Raw genomic sequence first — 24062 nt, forward strand, 5'->3', positions numbered from 1 at the left:
GATGTGTTTAGAAATTACTGTTCTTGTCTATAAAAACAGAAAACATAATCTGCAAGTATCTCACCTGAAGACTTAAAATTTCAAAAGTTAAAAGACTCAGAACAGAGCAGGTATACAACGGTAACCTTAGAAACACTTTCTTAAAATCAGAGAAACTGTTCTTTTATTTTTCTGAGTATTCCAGCTCAGAAGAGTAATGATGTAAATTAACAGGGAAGAAGAAAAACAAGACTGAGTGGAAAACCAGCCCTGAGGTAAGGCAGAAACATTATTATTTTTTCTTACTTGTTTGTTTCTTTGGCTTTTTGTTACTTTCAAGCTACCACATAGGTATGAAAGGAAATTTGTCATAGGTTTTAACAATTACATCACATCACATAGGTAATTATTCTGACACAACACAATAGATTTAAAAAATAGCCTAGAGTTGTTCTTTTTCTTCAGACTCTTTTCTTCAGACTCCATTTCGGAACCCATCCCTCTATTCTTTCATTTTTTTAATTCTAAAATTAGATTGAGAGGATAGAATAGCCACCTGCATACTTTTTCTAATTACAGCCTCCCACATCTTCCTTTTCTTCTTGAGGGTTTTTTATAGAAAAGTTCTTCAAAAACCATGCTTTCGTCTTCCACCTGATTTTCCAAGTCTTGATCATGCTCTGAGCCTGTATTAAAAGCAAGGAATTAATGCAGAATGGAAAACCTCAACACCTTCTCCTCTTAACAGTACAACGAGCTGTGGCATTGCTATTTTATATGTCAGCAGCACACCTTCATATGCCTATAATCATGTTTAAGAAGTATTTGGCTTCATATGACAATGTGCTTAAGGAGCTCTGCTAGGAAGTTGAAACCGTTAAACCTCTTGCTGCACTAGTAATTAATTTTTACACTGAAAATGTTTTGTTATTACTTTTGACTTTTTTAATAAGTATCTCTCTCCTCTCTCAAGGTTTAGTTTCAGCAGACAATACACTTGCTTACGGATTGCAAAGACAGACTGTCGCATTGCTTGTGAACAATTCCCATGTAGACTTATTAACTACATCTCTCTTGGAACACTTAAGTGTAACACAAGGCTTTATCACAATCCCATTTTCTAAATTAGAGCTACAATAACGTTTCAGATCTAGTGCAATTTCTAAGTCCCATCACTTCATTATTGCCTCACCATGCAATTGGTGCAATCCCACCCACTAACTACATGCTGAAACCTAAACAAACAATGAGGTCTTAAACTTGTCCTCAGAGGTCTGTGATGCAATAGACTGCACCAAAGTTTGTTACTTTTGGTGTGAAACCACATTTAATGGGAGTGAAAACAAAAAGAAAGCAAACTGCATATAACATGTTTTTCCACAGCACACTTAGAAGCAACCTAAGGATTAGTTTTGTTAGGAGGCTGGTTTCCAAGAACTTGGATCCACACTGCTCATAAACACACAGCTGCAGCAGAGTTCAGAAACGGCACTATCTTGCTGGTGAATATGAAGATAGAAACTTGGACAGAGAGGACAGAAGAGAAATGATCCCAAAGGCTACACCTAGACCTGAGTTAGTGTGCATCTTGTGTGCCTGTGTGCACAAACACACACGTACTTTATGCAGGCTGGGTAGATTTAGATTAGCTGTTCGGAAGAAATTCTTCACTCTGAGGGTGGTGAGACACTGGCAGGGGTTGCCCAGAGAAGCTGTGGATGCCTCATCCCTGGGAGTGTTCAAGACCAGGTCGGACGGGGCTTTGAGCAACCTGGTCTGATGGGAGTGTCCCTGCTCATGGCAGGGGGGGTTGGAACAAGATGATCTTAAACGCCCCTCCCAAACCAAACCATTTGGATTCTATGATTTTGGCCACTCTTGTCGCCAGCTGTGAGACTCATGCTCTGTTTTAAAGAGCCAATGAACAAAGACGGGTTTAAGTCACATTTTCCAGAGTGCCCCTGTGGACGTGCCCATTTCTTGTTGCCTAGAGGGTAAGTGAGTATCCACAACACTGCTGACCTGGAAACTAAAGAGATGCTAAGAGACCATCACGGAACAGTATCCTCTAAAGGGCACAGAAATCTGTACAACTTAAGAACCTACCTTCTTCTTTTATCCTATGAGAATCTATTTTCTTCAGCCACTTACGAGCCTCATCAATGGTGGCAACCAGTTTGGTGGTGTGTTTGGTTATGATTTCTTCAGCTGAAATAGAAGCACAATTAACATTCTGTCGTAACACCAGCTGAGAGATAGACAGCAGCTAAAAGTTACACCAAACAAGGCTACACAGAGCTGTTTTTTACGATGCTGCTGCAAAGCAAGAAGTAGTCACCAGTGATCTCGTTACTGGGGTGAAGACGCTGTATGTTGATTGGAATGGGGAGTAATACATTACCAGCACTACAACAGAGAAGCTCTCCATCCTTCTGCTGTCTCCTTTGAAGTACACCTAAAAGTCCTGAAAGCATCCTGGTTTATCTATTTTTGGGTATTAAAGTCACCAGCTTTCATTATCCCTTGAAATCATGCAAGGCAAAGTAAACCACGGCCCCAAGATGCTGCAGCCTTTACTTCGTTGCAGCATTAAAGACTTGAAAAATGATTGTTATGAAATGACAGAAAAGTAATCTCAAAGGCAAACAGTTTCTGTAAATATATTTTCACTGAGCGGTCATAACAAAATCAACTATTACCTAATTAAGCCTACTGCATCTATCATATTTGGCACTACCATGGTTCATTGAGCAGAAAGCCAACCAGATAAGCAGCAAAACTTCCGTGGACTTCACCCATATGTGAAAGCTTTCCACTAGGAGTAAAGATAAAGCTTACATGTAAAGACCACAACCTAACATTAAGTTACAAATTTAACGTATTTCACTCGTTGGAGCTGATGAATATATCAAATATTACAGTTTTTCATTACTGTCAGACATCACCAGCAAAGTGACAGCTTGACAGGGTTGGTGAATTTCTACAACTAAAGCCAGCAACAATGTTTTGATTTAAGATGTCACTTTTCCACAGCAAGTACCCCAAACAATTTTGTTCCTGGGCCACTCATTCACTGAATCAATTCTGCTTGCAAAAAATTAGCATAGAATAATGCTTTAAGCATATGAGGGGAAAAATAATAACCAAATACCAAAACATTTATCTCATAAGCATCATAAATTACTGGACTTGGTAATACCAGGGTTGCCTTTTAGTGCCTGACACCCCACCCTAGTAAAATTCCAAGTTCAAGGGCAGACCAGCCAAAGATAGCCTTAACCAAAGACTTCGAGTACTCCAAACACTCTACCTCTATCCAAATTACCTATCCAATTATCTATCCAAATTACTATGACTGGCAGAGCTAAGCAAGTAGGAAAAAGCAGAAAAACTAGTAAAGATTAGTTGGTCTGATGTAACAGGCTGCTCTAACATCTGTGTAAATTCACAGAACATCTGATCATGTAGTTACAATTCATTTTACTATTTAATAAACTCACCTGTGCTATCTGATGTATTACTTTGTGTTTGGAAGAGGTGAGAGTATATTTTTTAATATTTTCAACTGTCTCTGTTCTTTTCCTCAGCTACATGAAGTACCTGGAAATACCCTTCTCTTGACCACATTAAGGTTTTCAAGCAGAGCTTTGTAAGGCCTAGAAATTCAGATGACAACATAAATTGTTTAAAAGAAAACTGGAAAAGTCCTACCTTTAGCCCAGGCTTTTCTTTCATAGATCTCCTCTACTGCATCTGAAATCTTCTTGATGTTCTCTTTGACTTTTCTCTGGCGTAAGTTGGAACCCTCTTTATATGCTAAATGATTGTGGGTGTAAGTCTTTTCTGTGATGGCCTCCACTACCTCCAGTCCATCATATATTATTGGATCTATCTTTCTTCTGAAAAAGTCTGCATAGTATTGGTAGGCAGCGTTATTATTTCTGTGCTCGTCTGTGTTCCTGTGCTCCACATAAGCCTCGCTGGCCACTGAAACCACATTTCCTTCCACAAGCAGCTTCTCCTCCTCGCTGATGTCTGCTGGTGTCTCATCTTCATAAGGGTCAGCCTCCATGTTTTCTGCCCGGCTGAAATAGTTTTCAGAGCTCTGGATAAACCTGACTCCACAGAGATCACACTGAGTTTGGTCAATATCTGCTTTTTTGAAGATCTCAGACAGAAATTCCTCCTCTCTTGCCATTGCAACAGGCTCGGCTCTGGAGCAGGCCTTCCTCTTCCACTTTATGCACAGGGAAACAAAGTGGAAGATACGACGCAGCTGGCGCTGAGCAGATGCTTTCTGCTGTTGCTTCTGCTGCTTGCTGAGCGCGATGACTTCCAGGGGATCCTTCTGGTCCTCTAAGCAATGAACCCTTTCGAGCTCCCTTTCGAGCTCCTCAGAGTATTCCACCTTATCCAAAGAGATCATAAACCTGTTGGGGTTTATACTTTCATACAGGATGCCCCGGATGGGTGGATGGCCCTGGGTATATGCAGAGTCCCACCTCCATCGGCAGTCAACCAAGTACTCAGCGTCCCGCATGAACAGCAGCTCCTGCAGGCCTGTGACAATTTCTCTTAGATGCGTAGCACCACTCACTTGCTCCACAACCCTCAGCAACCTTTCAGGCACTTTAGAGGGAGACTCTTTTCTCATTGATTGCAGCATCGCCCTGATTTCAGGAAAGCACTGGCATACGAGGGATCTCGACTTGGAATTCTGCACCTGGTCAGCATTCAGCAGCATCACCAAGCCCAGCACTAATGCTCGTTCAGCCTCCCCTGAAGTTACGCAATCAGGGTCCTCGAAAGCATCCAGAAGGACGCTGAACCTCCCATAAACTCCACACAAAACCTCTGTCAGGTAACAGAGATGAAATCTGAAATTCTGTATGGCTACATACACGTCCTTTGGTCTGTAGTCCTGTATGATAGAAAACGTGTCTCTTCTGCGGTCCTTGCTCCTGAATAGAAACTCCCAGTAATGAATCAGAGCAATATAACTCTTTGGAAAGCAGACCGTAGTGTTCTTGGAGAGACGCATCAGGACAGCACAACAGAGAATATACTGGAATTCCAACAACATCACCGTGTTTCCTATGCTTGGAATCAGGTACTTTGTGCATTTCTTAACCAGGACGTTCATAAAACGGAAAAAAACCCTTTTGCAGTTTTCTGGGTTTTCATGAACATAGAATTGCTCAAGTGAATTTTCAAGAAGCCGAATGAAGCACAAGTGTGTTCGTCCTGTATTTTCAGCATTTTTGTCAGGTAGCAACATACCATGCCTCCCCTCTATTCCTTTGGCCTTTCCTCTTTGGCCTTTACTCTTTGGGCAGTTCTTCGCCTTCGACAAAGCAATGGTTAGCTCTTTGTTATAATCATCCTCCTCCTTAAGAAGAAGCTTCTCAAATTCCTCAGGATATCCTGAAGATAAGATGAAAGCTTGCATGGCACTTAACCACAGGTCTGTTGATTCTCTTCTGGCTGCAGTGGTTTCATTTCGAAACTTAAACATGATGTACTCCTTCAACACCGCTCTGCAGGGTTTAGAAATAACACTGCTGAATTCCAGTATTTCCTTGCATGCCTTTGGGTTCTCGGACAGTATTCTCAAATGAAAATGACTTGGAAAAGACATGTCTAGGAGAGCTTTACATGAGGCATATTTGTCAGTGGTCAAACGGTCAAAGGTCAGCCACTGGCTCAGTAGCTCTTTAGGGAAAGTGTGTGCAGCTTCCACCAACAATCCGTTTATTGCCACCAGATACATTTTACACTCAAATACTGTCTTTGCTTCATGACGCAACAAGGGCTTATGGTAATCCTGGCAGGCTTCATCTTCACAGCTCAAGCCAACGATGAACTTCCTGCAAATATCTGGGTAATGCTTGCTCAGTAACTCGTAGGTGATAGAGCACAGCCTGCTTAACAGGTGCTGCTTCAAAGCTGATTTTACCTCCTCTGTGCTTACTGAGAGATCGCCTTTCGTCTTCCTCTCCTTTAGACTTCGCTTGTCTGGCAAAAACTTGAGAATGGGTTCAGCTTCATTTTGAGACACCTGGCAAGTGTCACCTGTTGGGACAATCCCAAAATAGGCAAAGCAAGACTTCACCATATCTTTCTCCGCATTGGTGGCTGCTTTCTTCAAACCCCTAACCAAGCTCAGAAGAGCCATTAAGCCGTCTGTGGCCATAAAGAGGATTTTCTGGCTAGGAGCGCTGCAGCGTGATAATGCAAAGAGAGCTTCAACCGCGCCAGCAGAATGATTCAGGGAGAGGAACAGACAGTATGCACTGCTCAGCTTCGCAAAGTCTCCCTGCAGAACTCCCTGCAAAAACACAGCCTCGGCAATGCCAGACTTCTGCTCGGTTTGTTTGCAGAGCTCCAGGGCTTCTCTGAGGATGACCTCCATGTTTGCCAGGTCCAATTCCAAACTGCGAGACAAGCCAGCGCGCGCTGCTGCAAGCAAACACGACGCACGAAACTCTTTGATAGCCGTGAGGTTGGCTGCTTCCAGAGCAAACCCATGCTGTTTCATCAGCTTCGCAGCTTCTTCCTCTCGACCCTCCCTTTTCAGCAAGTCTGCAGTTTGGTGCAAGCACCCACGAGACTTCAGAAACTCAAGCTGATCCTCTATATCGACTTTTAAGAGGACTCGCATCATTTCCTCCGTTCTGTTCATGCTCAGGTACTTTGCGGCTGCTTCCAAATACAATTGATTCGCTGTACACGAGAGTTTGGAACCCATTTGTCCTTTCGTATTTAACATCTCTTCATACCTGAAATAACAGAAACATCCATTTACTACCACAGATGACTAAACAAGACAAGAGAACCACTGCATTTTTAAAAAAGCCCCCAAAACATGATACACATAACTGCCCCCAGAAGCCTTTCCTTCAAAAAGCCAACTATTTCAAGCAACGTGTCAGTCATGCAAAAAACAACCTTAGAAGATCTACAGAAAGAATATAGCTGCATCATAAGGCTGTCTGAAGTAAAATTGGTAAAACTGTTGGTACAAACAAGATCACAGGGTTTACAGCATTTATGACTCTTTCTCCACACTGCCAAATCACTGCACAAGTTGTTTTAATCATGTTTTGCCAGTGATAAGCTTCTGTTTATTAAAGGAAGACTCAATGTAGAATGATTGCCTACATGAACAAAAGCCAGAACAAAAAAAAGCATGAACTTCAATTAATGTGACAGGCCAGTATAGATAATGTTCTGTAAAATTTACATAAACGGGTCAGTTTAGAGAACTCTCAGTTGACATATATATCTATATATAATTTTCTGCTTACTGAGTGACTGAGCAAAGTACCTGGCTGCATCTTTCAAAACCTGAACTTTAAAACACTCCGTTATCAATTCTTATTGGCAGATGTGAAATTATTAACATCTCCTCTAAGCCAGTCTTGCAAAAATATTCACTCCTGCATGTTGAGAACAAGTAATTTTTTCCTGATGGCTGAGTAAATTACCATTAGCCTTTCAGCATCAGCTTTTTTCCCACGATAAACATGGGAGTGCAGATTTTTGTGCCAATACTGACGAATTTGTATGAATGATTTGGGGAGGCTAATTTAAAAAAAAAAAAAAGTTAACTTGTAAGGTGACTGCAATGCTTCAACGTTTTGATCAAACTACCTCTCAATATTCAACAAGCTTTCATCCTTAAAAAAAAAAAATTGTCGCCATTTTAAAAAGGTATATCACACAGGATTTCATGTGAAGGTGTGTAACTACAAAATTCTAATTGGTGTATATATTCTTTAAAAGTTTAATTAAAAAGTAATTAAAAGTGTGGCCAATATGTGAGCTGTTTACATAAGAACGTGCTAATGAGGTCACAGGGATGGTGCCGGATGCAAGGTTAAATAAACTGATAAAATCATTTTATCAAGCAGCTCTAAATTGCAAGGCAGCTCTAAATTGCCCCAAACGAGCCCAGGGGAGATGCTACAGAAAAATTCACCTCAGTGACTGGGACCAAGAGGGGCAATGCAAGCTGAGCATTTAAAATTACCATCCTTTGCTCTTAAGTTAGAGATTTGTGAAAGACAAATAGTTTGTTTGCCACAATGACTGCTGCACTATATACCACACAGTTATACCCCTACAGAAGTCAGGAATGGATTTAATCTGTTAAGTCACTATTTCAGTCTTTTTAAGAGAAGTATCTAATAACTCCACTAAATGTTTTTTGTTTAGTTCGGAGAACTCACTGAAGGACAACTTCTATGATGAGTAAATACAGACTGGAAAAAAATTTCCTAGGAAAATGAAGTTAGTCACTGCTCAAGCTGCGAATACAGTAGAACGCTTTCGCCGTGTTATCGTTGCCTGACTGGGAGTTTCGACAAAAGTTAATTTAACTTCACATAAAGTCACCAGCCAAAATGCTTGTAAAAATTTTACACTGAGTGAGCTGCACTCTTTTGAATTTAAAAGTGGAAAAAGAAGTTATATTCTAATACCATCTTGGAGGACGTACCTTTCAACTGCCTTTGCTGCTTCTTCATAGAGTTCTTCCTGACAATACATTTTAACAGCCAGATCAAACTCCTCAATTTGTTCATAACATTCCGATGCTTCTTTATAGCACTGGCTTTTCTGATAGTAAACTGCAGCATCTTTCACCTGCAATGCAGAAGGCAGGAATGAAACTGAGGTACTCTAAACAGTCAAAACTACATAAATAGAATAAATCTAGAAATTCCATCATGTCGGTGTACAAGAAGCCCACTTCAATAAAATGTAATTAAAGTTTCTGAATGAAAACCTACTAAAGTTACTATCATTAAAACTGAGTAAGTTACAAAAAAAAAAATAAAATCAAAGTATTTGTGTCCATAAAACTAGAATGTAAAATTGGAAGTATTATACAGGATTTCCAAAGTGCTTTTTACTCACACTCAGCTCTGCCTGTTGTTAAAAAATACCACACACTTCTGCTGATTTGCTAATTTCTCAGAATCAACCAGACTGAAGTAAAACAGAATGGGAAATCTAACCTTCTGTTTTCAACTTTAAATATCTGGGAAGAATTACTTTACATTCTTTTAGTGGAAATGCACTGCAAATAAATAATGTTAAATGAAAAATTTAAAAAAGTATTTAACACCTTTCCCAACTTTTTACACAGCTCTGCGCAAAGCCAGAACTCCTTTGATTGAAACAGACATTTTAGTGATAGTTTTGGTTCTCCACATTCCAAGTAAGTTTTAGCCAGTGTCATATATTCCATCTGTTTTTCCCTGTCAAAAGAAAGAGAAAATTACCAATTACATCCCAATTATGTTTAGGATCACATGCTTTGTCACAGAATCCAACCAATACTGACTTTATGTGTTCTATTTCATATATAACCTGATGAGTTATTACCTTACCATTAGTTATATTTTGGGCTGACACTGTTCTCTCTAGAAACGTGTTCCAGTTCTCACTGCTCTGCCCATAAAAATCTTGTTTGTTTCTCTTTTTAATTCTCAAACTAAAACACACTAGTGCAGTTTTGTGCTGCTTCTCCCTCCTGGCTTAATCTGCTCCTTCTTCTTTCAGCTGTTTAGTCCCAATTAAAGAGAAAAATCAATTTAGTTCTCAGCCTTTGCTCTATGTAATTAAACAAGCCCAGTTTTTCTGGTATTATCGCAGCAGGTCTATCTTCTTCCCAGACCTAGTCTGAAATCACCACTCTAGAGTATGGAAGAGCAGAACCATACATTTCATACTATAGAGCACACAGGAATCTTATGCTTTTTACACCAGCATTAATATCTCTAACTGGGAAAAAAAAAAAAATTAGCCACTGTCAGAGCTTCAATATCACATACATTCCATCATAGAATGGTTTGGGTTGGAAGGAACCTTAAAGTTCCAACTCTCTTGCCATGGGCAGGGACATCTCTCACTAGACAGGTTGCTCCAAGCCCCATCCAAGCTGGCCTTGAACAATTTCACGGTTGAGGTATCCACGACTTCTCCAAGCAGGGAAGTTGGAACTACATGATCTTTAAGGTCCCTTCCAACCCTAACTATTCTACCATTCTGTTGGAGCTGTGCTACACTCTCCAATTTCTTAAATTTCTTTTGTCATCCACAAAGATGTGAAGATGCCTCACCTGCACAGCTCTGATATCTCCTGTTCAGTCCCACAGCTGTGGTGGGACTCTTCCCCCTGTCCACATCTGTGAGGTTCTGACACCACAGAACGACATTCGCTCATCTACCTTCACACTCACCTGGGGCTGCTTTTCTTGGTGTGCACTTTGAGAACAGCATCGTGCGCCAGCGCCAGTTTGGACTTCTCAGTTGCTCCTCCCTTTTGGTAACATTTGGCTGCTACCTGGGGTGAAATCACACACAACATTCACACATGTGCATCTAGTCCCTGACTTACCACAGAAAAGCAATATTTAATTTTTACAGTTGCTGTAATGGAAAATAGAAAGACCAGCAGGGGGCCTGGAAGAAGGAAAAGGTAAAAAATTGCAGCATAACTAGAATTTTAATTACAACGTTTTACACGCAAGTACTGAAAGCAAAATTGCTGGTAGGCTGATAGAACAATAGCACATGCAAACTGAATGATAGCCTCAACCCTTAACTGGCAAGTCAGCAGGCACCTACCATATCAAATGTAGCCATAAAAGTTAGGAAAACCAACAGGTGCAAAGCTAAATCAAAAAGCACGGAATATTTATTCATGCTTTGACCAAACCAGGCCTTTTCTAAGCTAAAAAGAAACAGCAAGTTAACTACACTCCTAGCAAGATTTGCTTCATTATCAGCTCACTCACTCTGCAACACCATTATATTTTTACTCCATCCATTAATTTAATATTTGCTTCTGTTTGGAAATTGCAAGGCACTCAGAACTGCCAAATTCACCAGATAATTTATTCTTAAGGCAGCAGAGATTAGGGTTATAAAGAAAACAGCGTAGCAGATAACACAGCTAATACACATCAGATTTCAAGATGACAGTTTTACAGCTATGTGGCTCTTATCTAAACAGTTTTCTGCCCATTAAGGAAATAGCCTTTTTTTTTCTCCCAAGGAAGGCAGTCTGTATGTTGCCACCTTATTATTTTGATTTTTTGGCTTGCTATACATATCTGTTTACCATACAAAGAATTCTGTGCTGCTATCAGCAAAACCCAGAAGTTTTAGTCTTGTCATGAGTTTTTCCCAACCATCTTTTGTTTGTGAGCATTAAAACGTGGGGTTTTCTCCCTTCACAGGACTGCAAACTTCTAAATTTAACATTACAGACAATAGGCTTGGTCCCTCTTGCAAGTTGTTTACAAGTAGTCTGTAGTCACCTACATAACCACAAACCACAGATTAAGACTGCTACAGAGCAAATGAATGATCACAGATAAATTTTATAGATGCAAAGAAAAAGTTTCAAAATAGACAAGAATCCTTATTTCAGGTAAACATAAGCTCCTACCTCCCAGAAGTGATGTTTAGCATAGTAGTCTCCCTGTCCAATCCATTCTTCTGGTGTTGAAGTTTTAGCAAACATGCTGTCATCCAAGTCTAGAAGGTCACAGTTAATCATATTATGTTAGAATGGATAAACCACAGAAACCACACATCACTCACCGAAACTGAGAATTAACATCTCATAACATCAGTAATCTCAATGTCATTTGTGTTCACACCAATAATGGTAACTGCGAGTCAAAAACATTTTACCCCTCTCAATCAGCACTGAAAATCAATGAGCTTGGTTTGGCTTTGAAAGATCTATACATAATAGTCTTTTATAGTGCTTTTATAAAAAGCAAGTTTTTATTTGACAAACCTCTTTTAGCTGGGATGGTTTGCCAGGAACAGCCTTCGTTACCGTGCAGGTGTGACAGATGTGCTCCTCCCATCTGAACTGAGTTTTGGCCCAGGCAGATGCTCAGCAAGAACACCTGACCAAAAGTTCATCCTATCACATGGGGTTATCAGCAAGAACAGCATCAAAACAAAAAAAACCAACCAGTTTGACTGGAAACGGGCCCAATAAGTGGCTGAAACTGTATAAACAGCAGAAAATCTGACTGCAGATTGACCTCTTTATGCTATAAATATCTGTGGCTGTAAGGGTCCATGGCTGTGCTGCAGTGACCTTCCCTTGAACAGGGAACACCTCTCACAGGTACCCCTCGAGGCTGAGGAGTCCCTTACCTAACACCAGGCATCGGCAGGTTAAATAAGTGACATTTTTGCACGCATAAAACATTTCAGATACATAAAGTAAGCTTATACAATAATCTTTGTATTCTGTACTAGCTTGCAGTGCAGTAGGGTTACTGATAATCAATCCACCTGTACTTATTAAGTGTTTTACATACCTAGATTTACTGGTTAGAACTCAATTAACTACTGGACCAGATCCAAGTGATCTCTGACTCTTCTCCTGTGACACCAAGAAAACTTCTGCTAAAAATTAGCAATGAAGTTATGTATTATCATACAAAACTGAGCTTTAAAGCTAAAAGAAAAGAGACCCACTGAATTTGGGGGACAATGGTAAGGGAAGCTATCAAGACACACTGTTAAGTTACCAAGGATTTAACCTTCTTTATTACACAGCCTAAAAGCAAGAAAGCATGAGGCAGCTGTCCTGTTTGACAGTCTTTTAAAAGAGTTTTAGGATAACTCTACCTTTCTTTTCATCCGCTTTGACAACCTGAACAAATCCTCTTTTGATGAAATACTTAAAAGCTGGAGCCCGTTTATCACTGTCTTCATCAAAGATCCAAAGATTGACTCTGGCTCTTGTAACGGCTGTATACAATTGCTTTAGTTCTCCATTCAGCATCTGAAGTAGAACCAAAAAATCCCATTAAAATAGAATGCAACACACCAGAATAAAATAAATTAAATGCCTGATGAAATAAATTGTTAACATACTTAGCAGTTATAAGAAAAAAGGAAATCTATACAGAATAACTAACAAATAAGAAAGTAGCTTTAACTAAGCAAGTCTAGATACTAAATCTGTTATTTATCAATTACATAAGTCATTTGCCGAGCTAATTTGCATGAAGCCACTGCTACAGCAAATCTAGCAACTGCAGGTGTGACATTCCACTCTCCTTCTAATCACTTGCACATATAATTATGCTTTTTTTTTTACTGTACAATCCTGAAAATTTGACCCACTAGATTTTAAGAAGTTTCCTTAATTTTAAGGTAGTGACCTGAAACCAGATTAAGAGTAATAAGTATTGACAAGATGATTTGCTATTTACTCTAAGGACAGCTGTTCTGTAAACACACCTAGAAGTCTGTAACATACAGTTTTTGCCCTCTCATGAAATTGCACTCACAAAAAAACCCCCAAACTCTTTATCTTTCAAAATCAGTATTGTGTTATGCGAATATGAACAAATACCAAAGAGATACAGCTACCTTGAAAAACTACAGGATAAAAGAATTTCTTGACAAAATTCCCATACTTCTATGATGTAAGAATTTAGTTTATCTTTCCTATTCCCAACGTTACAAAAAAACCCTCCAAAACAACAAAACAACTCACCTTGTACATTTCTTTGTTAAAGGGAGTTCTTTTCTGCGTACCAATGGCATCATCTAAAGGCATTTCGATCAGCAATTTGCTTCCTACTTGCACATCTGAATCAGGAGCATAAGAAGAAATGATCTTCCATTCTTTGCTAGCCTAAAATGTCAAGAGAATGAGGCTTACTTGGATACATTGATCACTACTGGCCATATACGCAAAAAAAAAGTCCTATGTTGTGACTGATCAATGCATCCCCACAACTGAAGAAGGGAAGACAGTCTCAATTCATAAATCTATGAGTCTTGTTTTCTACCGTGATGAAATCACCCATCTTCAGAGGAAATGGGAAATCCTTCCCCAGCTAGACCACATGTAAAAATCAAGACTCCAGAGAAAAATTTAAAAAAATGCAGAAAATGGGTAAGAATTAAATACCTCTGAATCGGTGAAGAAGTTGTAAAGGAGCACATCATCAAATTCTAAGCCCTTCGCTTCATAAATTGTCAGTACAAGTGCTAAACTAAGTTCTTCTGGTATCTTCTCCTTTGCAGTTTCATTTGCCACTAATACCACCTGTTGTAAAATACATTTTAAAAAAAGCACATTAGGAAGCAAAAAGAAAAACCCCACACCACAAAATGTATCAGCTGCATAGTCAAAGCCTACAAACACATCATGATAATGCAAGAGCCTTCTCAAACTCAGACATTTAACACAGATATTGCAGCACACTCCACAAAAAAGTCACAAAGCTGCGACTAGCAGATTGACAAACACATGGTATGTGCAGACAGTTGTACATCTGGTGTAAGAAAATCTGGAGTTAGAAAAGAATGGGACACGCAACCCCTGATGCAAAAAACCCCAAGAAAACAAAACACAAAACCCCTGCAAAAGCAGAAAGAGCCAGATGTGTATTAAAAAGAAACAGAAAATAACACAATAGAAGTTTTCTAAGTTTAAATAGCAGGATTTATCAGCAAGATAAAAGGGCTTAAAAAAAGAAAGTTATGAGAAGTCCATATAAAAAGATTATTTAGCAACAGAGCTGGAAGAATCTGAAAGAAGCCACGTATCTAAGAAAAGCAAACCTGATGTGCTCCAAATTCAATGGGTTGCGTTTTCCTTTTATTGCCCCTCAACAGAATTGCTAGGTCACTAACACTGCAGGACTCCAAGACCGTAGGTTTTGGTCCATCAAAGAGACCACAGTCCTTAGGAAGCCGATCAAAAGATTCTGGGAAATAATGCTGAAGCAAATCAACCACTCCGGATGCTAAATGGAGAATACCTGTCATAAGCAGAATAGAGATTTTAAACTTCAGTCTGTCTCATGCTTTGTCGTAAGCACACTTCTACAAGATTGTTAGAATTTTGAAATACCAAGACAAAAACATTAGTCAGAGAAGAGAGAAGTTGTAAGGTCTACTTTTATGTTTCTGTCAGTTTGAGTGATCCTCATTCTTGGGCATGTAAAGATCAGAAAGCACACTATAAAGGCTTAGCAGCATCTTCACAAGAAAAAGGTGATAAATGAGAAACAAATGAGAAAATACAAATGAGAAAAAAGTTTACCAATGCTGCTAAGTCTAGCAATCTGGGGATGGCAAAGCAGAAATGGATATGATTATTTATTGAGTTTTCCTTCAACCACACACACATAATCAAAACATGCTGTAAGCATGAGTGTTCACACACACACACACAAAAAGCAATTTAAAAAAAAGTAAAAATGTTCATTCTTGGTTTTCTAATTGAAATGTCAAAATATAGAATTTGCATGTCAAGAGAAAGCTGACCATCTGATCTCTTAAAAAGCCAGGCTGCTTAGAAACTCTTCAAATGGGCCTGCAGAAAAATTCAGTCATTAGTGACACCTGAAGAGCACAAGCTCAGAGCATAAACAAACTTGTTACTCTACCTGAATGAGACCTGTAGTTCTGGTACAGCTGATAGATCCTTTTTGGTTTTCTAACACGCTGCTTCTTGTTGATGGAGTTCTTGCTCGCATAATGAAACAGTGACCTCAGATCACTGAAACGAAAAGCAACTCCTTTCATGATGCTCTGGGCCGTGTCTCCAGTCAGAAACATGGCATTAGGGTCATTGACGCACTTCATCAACAGTGCCAGCTCGGCTTGGGTGAAATCCTGTATCTCATCACCATAAAACTCGTGGATGGACCACGGCAGCTCCCTGAGCTTTGAGAGCCTTCGAGATAAATTATACAGCAGATCTTCTTCATCAAAGTAACCTCTCTGTGATCGCATCTGCTGATAGAGGCAAAAGAGGTGGTAGATTTCGCTCCTGTCTTCAGTGAAGTTTGGTGATCTCTTTCGGCCTAGCTTTTTGTACTCCTCCTCAGTGAGTCTGCCCCCAAAGCAACTCAGTGCCTCAAAAGAGCCCTTCAGAAATGATTTTATTTCCTTCCAGACCAGCGCTGGATTGTACACACTTTTACCTTTTATCATTTTTGGCCACATTTCATTTGCAAATATATCGTAAGTCACAAAAGTCCGAGGATCGCTTTCCCTAGAGTACGTATCTGCAGCTCCTTCATCGTCACCTTGTTCTGCTTCAACATTACCTTCTTCATCCTCATCTTGCCAATTCGGTATAACCAAGTCTTCCTGAGGACTCCAACCAACAATGACTCTCTTAAGGCTCCCATCCTCATTTCTTGGAAAAAATGGGTCAGGCATGGAGGCATCCAGTAACAGCAACAACTGCTTGGAGGTGACAAACAGCGGGAAGTTTTCATCTTTAATGTCTTGTAGCTTGTGAACATTTGGCTCCAGAGGCTTGAAGTGACTGGTTACCTTGGAGGACTTGCTAAGCTCAATAAAATTCTTCTGAACTTCTTTGCACAAGACAGGATTTTTTGTCACAAAGATCTGGTGCAGGTGCTCCAGCCTGTTCAATGCTTCTGCACCACATGTTTGGTTGTCTTCGTGGTCATCACATGAATTCACTTCAGCACTAGCTGTGCTCTTTGCATCCTCATTGTCCTGGTCTTGCTCATCACTCATCTGCTCCTCACTTGAATCATCACTGTCCTGATTTAGTTCACACTCTTCCTCCTCTAACCTGGCTTTTTCAGTCTCACTGCACTGTCTTTGCTGCCACGTTTGCCTCTCCAGCAGAGGACCATTTGCCAGGGTGGATTTTTCCCAGTACGAGTAAAATTTCTTCCAAAGCCTATATAAGCAGCAAGTTGTCTTCCCCGTTCCGCTTCGCCCAATTAAAATGATAGGCTCCATTGGCTTCGGATTAAGATTGATCACGGCATACTCCAGCTCCCCAACTCGGAAAGGGTATTCAGCAGAGGAATGTACATCGTTTATAATGTTGAGTGCCATGTTGGTACTGAAGCTGTGAAATTTCATTATGTTGTATTCCAATTCTGCTGCACTGGCTGGAGGGAAATACTCGGGTATAGTGTGTTCTTTAGATTTTTCTGCTTCCGAGTCTTCAATGTAGCAACGCGGAACGCGCTTCTGTGTTGTCACATTGTGGTTCTGATGTCCTTCGCTTATGCCCTTGAGCTTTTTCCTCAAGATGCAGGATAAACCACGATTGTAGGAAACACATATGTTCTCTAAGACACGGTTCAGCTTGCAGTGGTCGAGAACAATGGCCCAAATTCTGATCATTTCTGTGTAAACTCTACCTGATTTTTCTGGAAGGCTTTTTGTCTGTTCTGTCTCCATGATCTTTTCTGCACTCTCGCTGCAACGAGGAGAAAAGTCAATCGCAAGCTCCCACAGCATCCTTGCACCTTTGCCCAGCTTGGCTTCGTACAGCTGGATATCAGCTTTCAAATGCTTCAGCGGCTTCTGAAGACCCCTAGTCCACTCCCCATTGCCAAGCTGCTTAATCGTCATTATAGTTTTCGTTTTCAGGTAATGAGGCACAGCTTTGCTGCCCAAGGTCTTCAGCGCTTCAGGAGTGCATTCTATTTCCCAGGTCATGTTATCGAACTCCTGCACGTATGCCTCAATATCCAGAATCTTCTCCTCTGATTCTTCCTTCTCTCCACTAGGCAGGGCCACACGAAATTCCTCCTTTTTCTCCCAATCATCCCTTTTCCCTTTGGGGTAAGCTACACTTCCACAAGGTTGCAAGGACTCACTCCTTCGCTCTTCCACATTAGTCTGGGCTGACAATGGGTTTTGTACTGGAGGATGATCCTTTCTCAGGACATCACCCAGTTTCAATTGCTGAATTAAAACTGTGATTGCTTGCACCAGACTTTCCCGTAGTGTTAAGGGGCTATTTACACTTTCTGTTTCCTGCTTTGCCAACTGATCTTTTTTCATCTTTACAGAACAGGGTTTTTTTAAATCATTCCGTGCCATGCTGCCAGATGGTGCCTTTAATGAGGACCCAGACGAATTGCTCTTTGGCGGTGAAATTGCAGAGGCTGGAATGGGCTTCGCTGTTTTAACTGACTGCCCTGCTATATCCTGCCAGTACTTTTTCCTCTCCAGCACAGCGTTATTCCAAGCAATTAGCAGTGGGTCTTTCTTTTTGATTCTGTGCCTCACGTCTCTTCCCAATTTGTTTTTTATATTGAAGTTGACATCGAATTTTGCCAGTGACTCTGTTATTCTCTTTGCCTGCCTTGAAAATCCTCTCTGAAAAACAACATGCATCACTGTATTGCCGTTCTCATCCTGTGTGTTTGGATTAAGATACGGAAAGTCAGAAGGCTTTGAAGCGAAGAGATCAAGTAGATAGTTCAGGATGTTTAAACCAGTATCATCTGAAAGGAAGAGAACAAGTAAAAAAAAAAAATCATTTTTGTAGGCCAACAAATTCTAATACTTTTTTCCTGCAGCTACTAAATGAAAATCAAATTGTTTTGAAAAGAAAAACAATCTATATTTTGTGTTTGTAAAACATGCTTATTTGAAATGGCTCAAAACTGAGCTTTTCTAATATTCAGGAAAAAAACAGCACAAGAGCAGCAAGAGCCTCAGAAATCCTTAGTGCTGCAACTGTGCCTGTAGCATCAGTCAATTTTATACCTTTTTTAACCTCCAGGTGCCAATAGATTCATTCATTGTCTAATCTCAGCCCTGAACACTAGAAAGAAGAGAGATACAGCTTTCTAGATTTAATCCGGGTAATACATGTGAAATATTTCTTTCCTAACTGCAAAATAGTGACATACCAAAATCCTTGTAAAGAAATTCCACCTCAAAAATTTTACATGGTGCAAAATACATAAGAGACTATGTTGTCATTGCACTTCAGCTTTTGATTTAAGATTTCCAACTGGACATATCTATGCTTTTAATCTCTCCACAGCTATTAAATGAAATGTTTATGCTTTAAAAATTAATAAATTGAGTATTTTTAATTACTTCAATCCTTCAACTAAAAAATGCCTTTTTTTTCTTAAATTAAAATGAAGCCTAATTTCTGGGCTTAATTTGATAGTTTAATCTTAATTTCTTATGTTTTTATGTAAGCCCTTAAAGTTACTCCTCTGAATAAAACTTTGCTGGATTTCCAACTGAACAAAAAAAAAAAGAAAAGAAAAAAAAAAGGGGGAGGGAAAACACATTTCAGATGCCATTGCAGGATTTCCTTCAAAGCCTAATGCCAGTCCTCTGCCTTTACCTTTGTTCCTTCCAGCATTTTCTTTCTAAATTAGCTCAATTAAGCAAGATTGGATAGGTAAGATTCCCCAGGCTCTGGCACACAACCCCTCTTACCTCTGTTATTTAAACAGATGGAAACTGCAGCGTGCAAAGGAGTATCTCCTTGTGCAAGGGAGACGTTTCGAGGATCCGCACCTTTGGTCAGCAGCAAATAAGCCAGATCAAAATAATTCTTTCTGAGGCACGTTTGCAGTGGTGTTTCAGAGTTGGTTCCAAGCCCATCTGGCAGAGCTGGTGTGAAGGACATGAAAATATCAGGGGTTAAATTCAATACAGCAGTTCTGCAAACTACACAGAGTTCTAAACACATAAAGGTACACATGGACTGCTGAACAGGTGATTTCTTCTTTTGCCAGCTTTTTACATGTTAGAGAGCTTCTGACTAAGAAAGTCTTCAGAATCTTATCTCCCACTAAGCCTGAGAAACCAGTCCTCCCATTGTGATAGAAAAGCCAGAACATTTCTTTAAGTCAGTCATCGACCAAAACAAAAAGTGTCCTGGCACCTCTGGCACTCACAAGGCTGCAGCAGGACTATGTGTCCATAACGTACAACCAACATCAAGTTACGAGATGAAATGAAAAGTGCCAGAGCAATCCCAAGAATACATGTCATGTAAAACAGCGGCAACGGCAACCGGCAACAGCATGACTTCTACACTAGCTAAAAAATAGAGACAGACACCTGGTCATGCCTTTGAAATCACTGAAGTAGAATCATAGCATGGCCTAGGCTGGAAGGAACCTTGGAGATCATTTAATCCAACCTTCCTGCCGTGGGCAGGGACGTCTCTCAACTAGATCAGGCAACACATGGGGATCGAACAGGGATACTCCATTACTTGTATTACAACAGACTTAACCCAAAGACCATGGCTTTTGGTTTTTATCATATATTGTGGTGAAGAGAGAAAAGAAAATGCACAAAAACTACAAACAAAAGAGCAAAGATAATTTTTGTCCTTTTACCGCCTAATATAGAGCCATAAAAAACCAAACCCAAATCGAAAAACTCCATGCCTTGGTATATCTGAAACAACATTGCTCCAAACATGCCAAATAAAATACTGGATCTTTTATAACACATTAACATCATAGAGCTTTTCACCTCCTCGTTCAATCAAGCATCTTATGAGGTGCACTTGCTCATCCAATCTGTCGCACCGCTGGATAACATTGCCAATGTCAATGTCTGAAAGGCTGCAGGTTTTGAAGAGTCCTCCACCTGACGGGTTTTCCCCGCTGGCTTTCCCCGTGAGCAGCAGTAAAACCGCGTGCCACATTTGCTTCTCCAGCAACTGTTTTACAAAGCTGTTAGCACAGGAATGGGAGATGTTGCAAACTGCCCCTGCAGGGATTTCTGCAAGACAGTCAAGACAATGTATCTCACTTAAAGCCACATAATAAAAAACCCACCTTGCTGTAAACTAATTTCAGAAGAACAAACTCAAATTTGAAGCACAGAACAGCAAAACGCAACACTTGCGTCTTTCTGTCCTTATGCTGACAATCAAGTAAATTTGAACATTTTGATTCGTAAGACTGGGTTATCATGTCTATTCTGGCCATTTTAAGTGCAAAACACAACAGGAAAAATTTGTTCCAGCAATCTTGGTTGCAGAAACAGGTGACAGAAGTTAAGGGTAAAAGAACAAAAGCTGTATGTTAGCATCAAACACATTTTTCACAGCAATTAGGTTTTGTGAAGGGGAGAAACGGGAACTCACTGTACCTTTCAGAGAAGAGAGCAGTTTCAGAAATTGCTTAACAGCATCTTCCTTCAATACATTTTTATTATGTGCTCCATTTTCAAGCTTGTAGAACTGGACGAACCGTTCAAGAACACCCAGGAAAGAATCTTTATTGGCTACGTCTCTGCATTTACTCCCCCCTGCAAAACATTACAGAAATTGAAAACAGAGTTCCTTGCTGGAATGCTTTCATCAGGGTAGGACTGTAACACACTACACCTCAAGGCTTTAAGAAATGCGTAGCGGCAGGTTAAAAATCAGACGGATTTCATATTCCAGAGGGTATCTGATACGCTCACAGAACATACTCTTCAGCATAATACTCTGGACTGGAAATTTTAATAGTTGACAAGCTGATCCCCACGCAGGCAGGATGCAGTGTGGCACGGCCCGACCTTTCAGGATCGCTAATTCCCAGACCAGGATTAAGGTGATTTACACCAAGGATCCGAACAGCAATTTTAGTTATCAGTCACCTGTCAACGAGGTATCTCAATTGCCCACTCAGTGCAATTGAACACACTTCACAACAACAGGTTATTAATAAGCAAAATAAACCAGCCTTGCCATAGGTAGCTTCCTGTTAAAGCTAGAAAGAGAGAGAAGGAAAGGGACAGAAAAAGGAAAGATCACCACCCTTGGATCCAGCGATGAGCACACGCAGCCATCTCCTAGGGGTGGGCGAAAAAGCACCCAACGGCCCGGGGTGAGCGCCTTTTATACAGTCAAGTTCCCGCCATAGACTGGGAATGAGGCTGGGGGATGGTGGGGGCTTCTGAGGGGGGGGTACCCCTCCCTCTCCCGGCTTCTTGCAGCCACAGCTCCCAGCCCCACTTGCCCCCACAGCTCCACTGGTGCAAGGCTGGGGCAGGGGCTCAGCAAAGCACTGAGTCTCCCCAACACAGACGGGGCCAGGCAGGTGGCTCTGGCTTCTGTACTGCTTGAGACATTTGTTTAGTCCCTTACTCCCTCCACCACACTAAAATGATACCCACAAGTTTACAAGATACATAGATGTTGCAATGGTAGATTCTAAACTATGTCCCAATAAATGCCCTTAAATGAAAACTGACAGACTTGGCCTTTCCACTCACATTCTCCTAATTTCAGAGCTTTTTCTTTTTTTGTTATTAAAAGCATTTTAAATATGTCACCAACAATTTAACAAAATGTTTTGTTTTTCATAAAATAGAAATATTTTAACAAAACGTTTCATTTTTGAAAAATAAAGAAAAGGTAAAAGGTTAAAACAGGGAAGCAGTTCCTATGGTGAGGGAGCCTCACGTTAAGGGCAAGAAAAAAACCCAATAGTGGCTTATAGTAACTTAGAGCAATTTGTAATTACTTACTGGATGATACACATACTAAGAAAATCAGGTGGACAGCAGTCACCTTCAGGCAGGGACAAAACATTCATCAACAACTGAGAAGAGATCAGGGTGACATCTTATAGGAAAAGTTACATAAACACCATCTACTAGTATCGGTTACATATCAAACAATTTTATATCCAAAGGATATAGAATTTAAACCAAGGAAAGCACACAGCTCGTGTAGTACCTGTGCAGTTCTTGGAGGAAGCGTGTTTCTCAATGTGATTACTGACTGCTTTTACAGCATCAAAGTTCTTGTTCTTTTTCAGGATGTCTATGACATATCGTGACTGTGCATCTGGAACAGTGGGATCAACCCCAAAATTCAGGAGCATGATCACATCTTCTGTTTGGCCTAAAACAGAGCACAAATAAACATTAAAGGAAGAATAAATTCTCATCATTTAGGGGTTTTGTTCTGTTTTCCTTTGTATTTAATTCCATGGCACAACTTCTCGCATTATTTAAATTTGCTGCAAAAGACCTGTTACACCTTTCCAGAAAATTATTTAGATACAGATTGCATGCATTTCATCCACACTATTAAAGCAAAATACCAGAATGTCATCACATTTAATGACTCAAAAGTCTGGTAGTATCTTGGCATTGACACTTACTTCTCTTGCCACCTAGTGAGAAGAATAAGAAATACAAGGAAAAAAAAAAAATAGCCAGGCTAATATAAAGAAATCCCAGAGAAAACATGGAGAGCATTTCCTTTTCTTCCTCTGACAAGCTACACTGCTATTTAGGTTTTTAAATCTTCACCCATGTAAAAGAACAGGAAAGGTCTCCAGGTGGTCCAAGACGATTTTAAGGGCACATCATACTTCAAAAGGTAACTTCTACAATTCTAAAAATTGCAGCGTACTCATGGGAAAATCATAACCAGTCACAGAAAATGCTCACAAATGAGGTACACAATTTTAAAAGGGAATTGTTGAAATGTTTCAGTATTATTTGCCATTACAAAGTCTACATTCAGCTAAAAGAATTTTCTCATTTTCTTCCTTAGCATGAAATAGTAAACATCCGAGTCTGAAATTTTCTTCTGTTATACACTTTGCGTAGGAAAACAGAACACCACACACACGCAAAAAAAATATTATTTACTGCTTTTCTGGGAATATTCACTGGAAGATGCCACAACATGCAGGAGGGTGTATCCATCTCTGTCTTTCTGGTTGATCCTGTCCTTCAAGTGTGGCCTCTGAGTCAGTAACCATCTGAAGAGATGGTTCTTTCCTGAAATAATAACAAAAAACGCCACTTGTTATAAATGGCAAAGAGATCCTGGGGTTTTTTTCCCCTATGGAGTGGCAAGATGCACCTGTACAAAACCTTGTCTGGAAGATGGGCAGTAGGAGAGCGGAGAAATACGTGGAAAAAAAAAAAACCAACCATGGTCAGAGGTAGGTACGTGGTAGGAGACAAGATGTGATGCTCTTGCTGACTTGCAAGTGCAAATCCAGAGCGGGCCCACAACTCTTTAGCACATACAGAAACTGCCACGGAGGTGGTAGGAAGAAAGTACTGTATTTTTGTCAAAGCTGCTATATATGCAGGTTATGAAAGACTCACATTGATCACACTTTCTCTTCAAACCATGGGAGAGAACAACCATATCAGGTTTGTACCGCCAACAGGCACAGATGATTGACGAGAGCATTTGCACTCTTTTTTAAAATAGCACCTTATTGGCACATGCAAGGTTATACCTAGATGATCTGATCTCATCAGGGTTTTCGGGGGGGGGGGGG

General features: G+C 40.2%; 1 protein-coding gene across 1 annotated transcript in view; it reads right to left on the reverse strand.

Annotated features, from left to right (window-relative positions):
• Positions 1-552: 552 nt before the first annotated feature.
• Positions 553-24062, reverse strand: part of TRANK1 (tetratricopeptide repeat and ankyrin repeat containing 1) — a gene marked incomplete at its 5' end in the record, with an annotated part of 23780 nt that continues 270 nt past the window's right edge. The window contains 18 exons of the mRNA XM_009869251.1: positions 553-665; positions 2086-2187; positions 3691-6758; positions 8480-8625; positions 9110-9242; positions 10227-10330; positions 11441-11529; positions 12649-12805; positions 13526-13666; positions 13946-14083; positions 14602-14801; positions 15432-18275; positions 19234-19410; positions 20287-20538; positions 20911-21045; positions 21720-21750; positions 22476-22657; positions 23416-23547. Coding sequence (XP_009867553.1) covers positions 553-665; positions 2086-2187; positions 3691-6758; positions 8480-8625; positions 9110-9242; positions 10227-10330; positions 11441-11529; positions 12649-12805; positions 13526-13666; positions 13946-14083; positions 14602-14801; positions 15432-18275; positions 19234-19410; positions 20287-20538; positions 20911-21045; positions 21720-21750; positions 22476-22657; positions 23416-23547 — 8144 coding nt within the window. The remainder of the gene's footprint in view (positions 666-2085; positions 2188-3690; positions 6759-8479; positions 8626-9109; positions 9243-10226; positions 10331-11440; positions 11530-12648; positions 12806-13525; positions 13667-13945; positions 14084-14601; positions 14802-15431; positions 18276-19233; positions 19411-20286; positions 20539-20910; positions 21046-21719; positions 21751-22475; positions 22658-23415; positions 23548-24062) is intronic.

Source organism: Apaloderma vittatum, unplaced genomic scaffold (genome assembly GCF_000703405.1).
Source record: "Apaloderma vittatum isolate BGI_N311 unplaced genomic scaffold, ASM70340v1 scaffold19245, whole genome shotgun sequence".
In the NCBI taxonomy this organism is placed as follows: domain Eukaryota; kingdom Metazoa; phylum Chordata; class Aves; order Trogoniformes; family Trogonidae; genus Apaloderma; species Apaloderma vittatum.